The 11,522-nt window shown below is 37.4% G+C and overlaps 1 protein-coding gene across 10 annotated transcripts in view; it reads right to left on the bottom strand.

Moving 5' to 3' along the window:
- Window positions 1-11,522, bottom strand: part of LOC115217577 (cell surface glycoprotein 1) — a 314,511-nt gene that overhangs the window by 107,731 nt on the left and 195,258 nt on the right. For all 10 annotated transcript variants that reach the window (XM_029787322.2, XM_029787323.2, XM_036507206.1 and 7 more), the window contains one exon: window positions 11,341-11,404. In XM_029787322.2, the coding sequence (XP_029643182.1) occupies window positions 11,341-11,404 (64 nt within the window). The remainder of the gene's footprint in view (window positions 1-11,340; window positions 11,405-11,522) is intronic.

Below are 11,522 nucleotides of genomic sequence, written 5' to 3'. Positions count from 1 at the left end.
AGTCTTGCTATATTATATATGTTTATATATAATATAAAACAGCCCCGGGTGAGGTTTGTTTTCTTCTGCGTCGGTTTTGTATATAGACCAGGTAGAGATGTGTTGGAAGTTAATGTCTGAAATACCTTTGCAGAGTTCTTGCACGCCCCATAACTAAGACTGCCTGTGAGTGATGGAGTTAGTTGTAGGTGGATAGAAAAATAAAAGAAAACAAAAAAAAAAAAGAAAAAGAAAAAGAAAAAAAAAGAAGAAATATGTAGAGATAGTGAAAGCTTTTCAGGGTGGATGGGAAGTGTGATGTGTGCTTGTTTAGATCCAGTAGCTGACTTAACCAATTCTAGTCTATAACTTATAACTGCTGCTGAAACTGCCCCCAAGGAAAAAAAAAAGAAACGAAAAAAAAAAATGAAATGAAAAAAAAAAAAAATAAGTAAAATACCTACCAAGTTTACTATAGAATAGAAAAGAAATGTGTGTGAAGTAGATCAGTTTTCTTCAACCCATTAAAATATTTTAGTTCGAAAAGAAAGAAGAAAAATGAAAAAATGTGACCTCCTTGCTCCTCCTTAAATCTTAGGGTATAGCTTAATTCAAAATATAAAGAGACAGACACAGGCTTGGCTGGGTGGTTAAGAAACTTGTTTTGCAGTCATGTGGTTTTGGGTTCAATTTCACTTGGGGTAATTAGCTTAATTCAAAATATAAAGAGACAGACATAGGCTTGGCTGTGTGGTTAAGAAACTTGCTTTGCAGCCATGTGATTTCAGGTTCAGTTTCACTGTACAGCACCTAGGGCATGTCTTACAATATAACCCTGGGCTGACCAATGCCTTGTGCGTGAACCTGATAGAAACTGATAGGAAGGTGGCAAGCTGGCAGAAACGTTAGCACGCCGGCGAAATGCTTAGTAGTATTTTGTCTGCTGCTACGTTCTGAGTTCAAATTCTGCTGAGGTCGACTTTGCCTTTCATCCTTTTGGGGTCGATTATATAAGTATCAGTTACGCACTGGGGTTGATGTAATCGACTTAATCCGTTTGTCTGTCCTTGTTTGTCCCCTCTGTGTTTAGAATAAAATAATAATTGAAGGGTCCATAGATGGAAAATGGTTGAGAACCTCAGGTCTAAAACAAAATGATATGGAATTAAGTCCCTATTTTCCCATTCAAGACATTCTTCAAATACCATATTTTATTAATTCTTTTCTTGTACTCTTTTACTTGTTTCAGTCATTTGACTGCAGCCATGCTGGAGCACTGCTTTTAGTCGAGTAAATCGACCCCAGGACTTATTCTTTGTAAGCCTAATAATTATTCTATCGATATCCTTTGCTGAACTGCTAAGTTATGGGAATGTAAATACACCAGCATCGGTTGTCAAGCGATGGTGGGGGGTACAAACACAGACACACAAACATACACACACACACACATATATATATACATACATACAACGGGCTTCTTTCAGTTTCTGTCTACTAAATCCACTCACAAGGCTTTGGTCGGCCTGAGGCTATAGTAGAAGACAGTTGTGCAAGGTGCCATGCAGTGGGACTGAACCTGGAATCATGTGGTTGGTAGGCAAGCTATTTACCACACACCCACTGATACTGTTCATTTAGTCAAAATGAGAGAAAAACTAAATAATTTTTCAGACATGATTAGAGAGGATTACCAAAAGCACAGAAATGGACAAAAGCTGATTTATTATATTACATGTTTATTTTATATCATATCCTTTCACTTGTTTCATTCATTGGACTACAGCCATGCTGGGGCACCAACTTGAAGGGTTTTTGTAGAACAGATTGGCTCCAGTACTGGCTTTTGTTTGAAGTCCAATTACTTATTCTATCAGACTCTTTTGTCAAATTGCTAAGTTACCAGGATGTAAACAAACTAACACTGGTTGTCAAGTGGTATGTGTGTGTGTGACAAATACAAATATACATGATGGGCTTCCACACAGTTTTCATCAACCAAATTCACTTACAAGGCATTGATCAGCTGGGAGGTAGAGGCTGCTGCGAGAGAAGACACTTGCCCAAGGTGCTGCACAGAGGGACTGAACCTGAAACCACATGGTCGCAAAGTGAGTTTGTTAACTACATAGCCATGGCTGCACCTATTTCTGTAAATAATTTGCTAAATTTTTGCTGCAGGTGAGTAGGGAATATACAGGTACCAAAGGAATGTTTAACAATATAAAAAATAAAACTAAATAGAAAAAAAAAAAAAATATATATATATATATATATATATATAAAGGAATGTTTAAGAAAATATGTGGTGCATTCTTTGAGGAGAGAAATATATGAAAGAATGGGTAGGTAGATTGACAACAGTGTGATGGTTTTCACAGGGAGAGGGCCAAGTGTTCTGAGGAGAAAAGACAATCGTGATAACAGCTAGAAAATGACTCTAAAGCAAATTGCTGCCCAACGTACATGAAGTCGAAAAATAGCTTTTTAATTGATTATTCAGCAAAAGTGAGTTTAACCTTTTGGCGTACAAGTTCCTCTGTCAAGTGTAATTCTTATTTATTCACACTGTTTCGAATTAAATGTGCATTACTCCAAGGCTTCGAGATTTCGTGCTGGTGCCATGTTAAAAGCACTGGTGTTGGTGCCATATAAAAAGCACCCAGTACACTCTGTAAAGTGGTTGGCATTAGGAAGGGTATCAAGCTGTAGAAACCAAACCAAAAGGTGGCCAGCTGGCAGAATGGTTAGCACACCAGGTGAAATGCTTAGCTGTTATTCGTCAGCTGTTACATTCTGAGTTCAAATTCTGCCGAGGTCGACTTTGCCTCTCATCCTTTCGGGGTCAATTAAATAAGTACCAGTTATGCACTGAAGTCGACATAATCGACTTAATCCGTTTGTCTGTCCTTGTTTGTCCCTTCTGTGTTTAGCCCCTAGTGGGTAGTAAAGAAATAGGTATTTTGTCTGCCGCTACGTTTTGAGTTCAAATTCCACCAAAGTCAACTTTGTCTTTCATCCTTTCGGGGTCGATAAATTAAGTACCAGTTACGCACTGGGGTCGATATAATCGACTTAATCTGTTTGTCTGTCCTTGTTTGTCCCTTCCATGTTTAGCCCTTTGTGGGCAATAAAGAAATAAGAAACCAAACCAAAACAGACCATGGGGCCCGGTGCAGCTCCCAGTTTTACAAGCTCCTGTCAAACCATCCATCCTTTGCCAGTATGGAAGATGCACACTAAATGATGATAATGTGATTGTTTATTTTTAGAATGACATTGCAGGTTAGGTATGAGAGGTTGGATATGGCTGGTGTGAACATAGAATGGGGAGAATATTTGGGGCTAGGATGTTGAAATTTTTAGACAAGATGGCAAAGGACCACGATATCTGTTGCCTTGCTGTACTCAAGAACACCCGTGCTCCACAGCAGAACTGTTAAGGCTGCCCCCCGCCAGGAATAGGATTGGCCTGCAAGAATCCTATGCCAGTGTCATGTACTAAGCACCCGTGCCGGTGTCATGTGAGAGACATTCATGCCAGTGCCACATAAAAGCACCTGACATACTCAGTAAAGTGGTTGGTGTTAAGCTAAGTTAAGTTTTTGGCTCAAAAAGCAAAAAGCAAGGCCATGTAGGGGGACATGGAGTTATGTACAGGGAGGGTGTTCATGCAAAGAGTTCAGGCCATTTCTGGTCAAGAGAGACTTTGAACCGAGCGGTCGTCGGCATCTTCACTATCTCGTCCGGCAGCTTATTCCACGGATCCGCAACCTGGACGGAGAAAGCCCCTCTCCTTCGATTGAGATGAAATCGTCGCAGATAGAGCTTTTCGGAGTGACCCCACAGCCGACGCTCTGGAGCAGGAGTGAAGAACAGCTCTTTCGAGAGGTTACACTTTCTGCTTATGATGTTGTGAGCAAGAATGAGATCACCACGGCGGCGGCGTTTTTCTAGAGAATAAAGGGTACCCAGCCATAGAAACTGTGCCAGATCAGACTGGAGTCTGGTGCAGTTCTTGGACAACTGACGTTAAATGATGATGATGGTGATGGCTGGTTTAAACACTAAAGGGTTAAAGTACTATTCTATAAATGCTATAAAAAACTAAAATAAAAGTAATAATAATAATCATTATCTTTGAGCTGTCTTATCTTTATTTATTTTGTCTTACTTGTTTCAGTCATTGGATTGTGGCCATGCTGGGGCACTACCTTGAAGGGTTTAGTCAAACAAATCAACCCCAGGTATTGGTCTCCTTTTCTAGACCGCTAAGTCACAAGGACACAAGCAAATCAACGCCAGTTGTCAAGTAGAGATGGTGAGACCCAAACACAAAGACAGACACACAGACATGATGGAATTCCACACAGTTTCCATCTACCAAATTCCTTCATGACAATTACTGGGTTTCAGGGCTCCACACAGTTTCCATCTACAAAATTCATTCATGACAATTACTGGGTTTCAGGGCTTCCACACAGTTTCCATCTCCCAAATTCCTTCATGACAATTACTGGGTTTCAGGGCTCCACACAGTTTCCATCTACCAAATTCCCTCATGACAATTATTGAGGCCCAGGGCTGTTGTAGAAGATACTTGCTCAAGGTGCTGTGAAGTAGGACTGAAGCCAAAACTACAAGGTTGCAAAGCAAGCTTCTTAACCAAACACCCACGCCTGCAGATTGTTCCTAACATCATCTCACAGCTATTTTTATTAGTTTATTTTTACTTGTACTTTTACCACACCATAGAGTAGAGTAACTGTAAAAATGCGTATTACAATTCTTTAGAATAAACCAGAGAATATTGAGAGGGCGGGTGGAGAGATTTATTTTTTTTATGGCCATGTAAGCTTTCATATTTTAATATTTTGATTCTAATTGGGAAAAAAAAATCAATAAAATATTATGAACTAAATTACAAAGTCAATAAATTTATTTAAAGAGTAATGACGAAATTATGGTTGTATTGATAATAATGATTTTTAGACAGGTAGAAAAAGATCAAATTGAGAGAAAGAGAAGGGGGTGGATTAATAACATGTCTTTCCTAAAGATATTAACAATCTCGTATTGATTATAACGAAAACTGTCCACTGAAAGAAACAATCTTAGCATTATTAAAGCTATTATATGGCATTCGTTAAACTACCTCTAACATATTTAAAGATTGAATTAGTAATTTTTTTTAATTATTGAGGTGGAAATGAGGAAATGATATATGATGGTTATTCTATTGTGAAATTCTGGACATGGTTCGCCGAGGACCCAGTAGCTTATATCTTTCAAATTACTATCAATCAGTTATCATTAACCCTTTCGTTACTGTATTTATTTTGAGATGCTCTGTGTTTCTTTCAATTATTTTAAATATAACAAAGAATTTAGTAAAAATAACTTAGTTATCATTCAGCTAGTGTTAGGAACATAAATTGTGACTAAGGTTTGGTGGAAGATTTTAATTCAAAACTTATGAAAACAAGACATTTGTATTCAGAGCCAAGGCCGGTTTCAGCCGGGTTCGTAACGAAAGGGTTAAAGTATGGAGAAAAGACAGACCAGTGAAAGGAAATCAAATTAGTACAGGGTGTCTAAGTCTTCAGATTGAAACATAATCTTTTTATTAATTTGAGAAAAGCCATAATGAATTAAGGAAAGATTTTAATTAAGCAACATGACTCACACACACGCAAATATTGTGTAATGCTTGATGGTTTGTTGTAGTGGTAGCTATTTCACTCGCTTATAAGAAGTGGATTATACTTCAGCGTTGTAAATCTTTTTAATATTTATCACTTTCCATTACGCTGTTATTACTGCGTTGTATTCTAAGGTGTGTGTGTCTGTGTTTTTTTTTCTCTCTTTCCTACCTGCTCTGCTCACTAACATTCTGCTGAGAACATTACCATCTGATGATTTCATTGGAATGTGGAAGAAATGACTTCTTCATTCTTCAGCAACTGAAATTTCAGCTAACCAACACCTACCAGGATCCAGTAACAGCTGGATACATTGAAACTACAACAGTTCTACATGCAAGACAGAGATAGAACGTCTTTCAAGAGACGCATTGAGAAAATGGGTTTAAATGTCTAGTCTGGCAACATGTGGCTGTGAAATGGAACCTCGAGACACGTGCTTCTTAAGCAATTTAAAATCTTCCCTCCTTCTGGCATAAAAGCTTATTTCCAGTGCTTTTTATCTTGTCAACTATTATCCAAAAGTGTGATTTTTCTTTACAACATAAAGCAATAACAAGTCATTCAAACCAGCCATGTCAGGCCCAGATGTTCTACTGTTTTGTGTTCAAACTGACCCCATCATGCTCCTCACAATTACCCTGCAATGTCATTCAAAAAGTAAACAAATGAATAATTGAAATCTCAAACCTTACGAGATAACGTATGATTAATCCAAAACAACGCGAATAAATAAGCTATATCGAAATTAAATTTGATGACTGGCATCCATGCTAGTGGGGCGCTAAGAGCCCCATCTGAGTGTGATTGTTGACAGAGCGGCTAAGTGGCTTCTGTGCCGGTGACACGTAAAAGGCACCATTCAAGCGTGATCATTACCAGCGTCGTCTTACTGGCACTTGTGCCCCGTGCCAGTGGGGCACTAAGAGTACCATCCGAGCATGATCGTTGCCAGAGCGGCTAACTGGCCTCCATGCCGGTGACATGTAAAAGGCACCGTTCAAGCGTGATTGTTACCAGCATCGCCTTACTGGCACTTGTGCTGGTGACACGTGAAAAGACATTTAAGCGAGGTCGATGCCAGTACCCCGTGCCGGTGGCACGTAAAAACACCCACTACACTCTCAAAGTGGTTGGTGTTAGGAAGGGCCTCTAACTATAGAAGCTCTGCAAGATCAAGATTGGAGCCTGGTGCAGCCATCTGGTTCGCCAGTCCTCAGTCAAATTGTCCAACCCATGCTATCATGGAAAGCGGACATTAAACGATGACGATGATGATGGTTAGCAAAAGCTTTTAAACTTTTTAGCCAGAAAGAAAGGTAGTGTCCATGACCTTTTACAGGGCCACTAAAAGCAGGTAGAATGAAGGAAGGAAGGTATCCTCGAACCAGAAGCCTAGTCTGAATGCTTGTCACAGAATGGACACTGAGAGTGACCTCTGCTCTAACAATCTTACATTTTTAACAACTTAACCAATGTGACATTATCATAAAATTATAAGAGAAGATTTTAATTTAAATATGAACCCTTTTAAAACATATGATTTTTTTGCATCATAAAACTAGGAGCAATTTCAGGAAGGTTTATTAGAAGGGTTAAAAAACATAAATTATTATTCAATATTTGCATTTTAACCCTTTAACATTCAGATTTCATACATTAATCCTTTGGTATTTAGATTATTGCCAAGTGTAAGACTTGGTTATTCACATTGTTTTGAATCAATCATACATTGTCATAGGCGCAGGAATGGCTGTGTGGTAAGTAGCTTGCTTACCAACCACATGGTTCCGGGTTCAGTCCTACTGCGTGGCACCTTGGGGCAAGTGTCTTCTACTATAGCCTCGACCTGACCAAAGATTTGTGAGTGGATTTGGTAGACGGAAACTGAAAGAAGCTCGTCGTATATATGTATATATATATGTGTGTGTGTTTGTCCCCCCCAACATCGCTTGACAACCGATGCTGGTGTAACTTACTGGTTCGGCAAAAGGGACCGATAGAATAAGTACTAGGCTTACAAAGAATAAGTCCTGGAATTGATTTGCTTGATTAAAAGGCAGTGCTCCAGCATGGCTACAGTCAAATGACTGAAACAAGTAAAAAATAGAATATTTTTAGCTTTGAGATTTTGATGATGCAATTGTTTATTTTTAGTGACATTGTAGGGTAAGTGTGAGATGTGAGATCTGGCCAGTTTGAATGGAAAATAGATAGAATATTTGCACTGGATATGGCTTGTTTAAATGCTAAAGGGTTAAGGAAAGGAAGATAAAGAGATGAGGACATAGAAGCTTTGGAAACCCCTACACCGTGCTCGCCGCGCTTTGAAATAACAACATACTGCTTCAAGTTGTATTTGAAATCAAGACTTACAAGCTTGTAATTCAACACCCTCGGTGAACTTGACTTGTAATGTTACAATACAATAACTTTACTGTGGTAACACCAGATACCATACCACAAACAGTTCGGTTTTTACTACACTCAGTTTATGAGTAATTAGTCGTGTTGCTTGCGAGTAAGCAGAACACATGCATTTAATCTGTCGTTGTGAGTCCATAGTCAGTATGTAAATAGCAGGCGTCAGACGACCCATTTAGGGACAAGAATTAGTAAGACTAATATTTCAAAGGAGAACCCTGAGATAACCTGATCAACCGTTTTTACATCACATTAGACCTTATTAGACAGAAATGAATTATTAAACACCATCTCTCTTCCTTCATTTTCTTTCCTTCTTTTTTTTTCTAATCAGGAAATTTCAAGAAAATGCATTTATTTCATTACCATATTTCTACTGAGATACCTTGCCTTTATTTTAGTATTTTTTTTGTTTTTTGAAATATTCTTTTACTCTTTTACTCGTTTCAGTCATTTGACTGCGGCCATGCTGGAGCACCGCCTTTAATCAAGCAAATCGACCCTGGGACTTATTCTTTTGTAAGCCCAGTACTTATTCTATCGGTCTCTTTTGCCGAACCGCTAAGTGACGGGGACGTAAATACACCAGCATCAGTTGTCAAGCAATGCTAGGGGGACAAACACACACACACACACACATATATATATATATATATATATACACATATATACGACAGGCTTCTTTCAGTTTCCGTCTACCAAATCCACTCACAAGGCATTGGTCGGCCTGAGGCTGTAGCAGAAAACACTTGCCCAAGGTGCCACGCAGTGGGACCGAACCCAGAACCATGTGGTCGGTAAACAAGCTACTTACCACACAGCCACTCCTGCACCTATATATATTGAAGAATTTAGTAAAAAACTTTGTGATTATTAAGCTGGTGTTTGGAACACAAAGTAGCATGAAAGTTTGAAGAAAATTTCTAAGTGACATCACTTTAATTCTTTTGTTACTATACTTCTGTAGAAATGGACAACCTTTGCTTCAATTAAATTTTGAAATTAATGAAGAATTTATTAAAAAGACTTCTTCATTGTTAAGCTAGAGTTTGGAACATTAATTAATATGCGATTTTTAAGGAAGATTCTTATTTAGATAAATTCAAAGCAGGAATTTGCATCACAAAACCAGGGCCAGTTTTAGGGTTAGGGTTGGTACCACATGACTTGAATCTTTCTGATCAATGGTCTGTTTAACTGATGCTGACTAGGGCTAAACAAAACTACTGAATTAAAAACTAATTTTTTTTTATATACAATTTTGTCCCAAACAAGGCATGAGACCATTGTAGCATAAGGGGCTACAAAGAAGGAAAGGAAGGGTTGGTACCACAAGGGTTAAAACAGGAAATTTGTATAATAGAACCAGGGACAATCTCAGACAGAGTTGGTATCGAAAGGGTTAAAAAACTCAAATAGTCAGAATCAAACCACAGAAATAAACATATATATATATATATATAATATATATAGGTTTTGAGAAATTTGAAAAGTTAACACGAAACCGGTAATTTCTTCAAAAACTATGTCACTGTATGAAAAAATTTTATAACATTCTTCTGACATAATGACTCAAATATATTTTTTAACCTTTTAAAACAAGCCTTCTGTAGTTTTTTCACTTTTTACTATTTTCTATATATTCAACCACGTGCTTCACAGACCAACTTTCTCACCTATATATATATATATATATATATATATATATATATATATATAAGAACAATATAAAACATGCATTTCTCAAATGACAGTCTTCTTTCAATTTCATTGTATATAATAATTAAATAATTAATTTTGCAGGCAATACTTGATTCAGCAAAAATTAATATATATATATATATATATTTCAAGGCAGATTATAAAATCTGAAAGTGAAAGACATGTAATATGAAACACTGAAATAAGTTTTAATACTTTGGCAGAACCACAATCATGCGACACTGACACAATATACCACTGTATAAGAGAAATGTAACAGTATACAACACACTTATATGATACTGCGTGTTATATTTATGGAGCCCAATATCTATGGTATATACTCTGCAATTTATTATTCAGATCAGAGATGAATGAGTGAGTAGGATATTTGATTACGAGAGTCCAGCAGATGAAATTGTGCTCGTTACAAGTAGAGCATTTTGTTTGTGAGTAGGACATTTAATTCTTAATTGGTCCAGTCCCAAAATGAGAAAGTTTATGAAGATAAAAATGAATGGTGGGGATAAAATGGTGTGCTTAACCCTTTCGATACCAACCCATGTGAGACAACTCTTAGCTCCAGGGTACAGACTTGCTGTTTTAACCCTGTAGTATTCAGATTATTTTAATCAAATGTCAGTTTTTAATTAATCTCATAGCTTTGCATTATCTCATAGCTTTGAGATTTGGATGACACGATTGCTTATTTTTAAAATGACATTGTAGGATAGGTATGAGAGGCTGGATTTGGATGATTCAAACATAAAAAAGGTAGAATATTTGGGATGGATATGGCCATTTTAAATGCTAAACATTCGAAGTGATTTAAATTACAATTTCCCATTAAAATTCCACGCTAATTTATTTTCTGACATCAGCTTAATAATGACAAAATTTATTTTACAACATTTTTCATTATTTTCAAATTGAAAGAAAAACCATTATTAAGCAAAATTAAGATCGTTTTTAACTGCTTCAATACTATTGCAATGAAAGAAGACTTAAATAGATGCAGTGGAAGGGAGCAAAGAATCCCACTAGTACGTGTGTGTGTGTGTGGGGGGGGAACAGGTATTTGGGAGTTTAAGAATTGCCAGTCCGGTCCGGTCCAATGAGCTGCGAGTAGCAGAACTCCAAAACAACAAGCGTTGTGTTGGAACGTAATTTTGAGTTCAACTCTGCTTGTGCACTGGACCAAAGTAATGGGAGAGAGAGGAGCCATCACAGCGCTCAGTCTCAGACCAGAGATGCTTATGATCGCACTTACCACTGCCATGAGATTCAGACTCGTTATTCTTCCGATAACCGGCTGCATGTGACAGCTGGTACGAGACTCATCGTGCGAAGACGGCATCAGCCTCAGGTAGATACTCCTTCATTCATGACAGATTCTACGTTAATATTAAACAGTATGTGATGCTTTAAAGCTTAAAAGAGGGCTATTTGGCTTAGCAAAAGAAAAACAAGGATTACTGAAAAGAAAGATTATCTATGTCACAATGATATAGTTAGTAATGTAAAAATTACTTACCAGTGAAGGTGGCATTTGTATTAGACATTGACTGAGATTCTCCGTTTTTGATGATTTCCTCTTCCTGCGAAACATGATAAGATAAACTTTCACTTACAGTTCGTTTTGTTAAGGTCGGCATAACGAATTACAGTTCAACACAAACAAAATAATTAATGCAATTATAAATCACTATATTTTAA

The sequence above is a fragment of the Octopus sinensis genome, linkage group LG11 (assembly GCF_006345805.1).
Source record: "Octopus sinensis linkage group LG11, ASM634580v1, whole genome shotgun sequence".
In the NCBI taxonomy this organism is placed as follows: Eukaryota; Metazoa; Mollusca; class Cephalopoda; order Octopoda; family Octopodidae; genus Octopus; species Octopus sinensis.
This window is presented reverse-complemented; position numbering and strand designations above follow the sequence as displayed.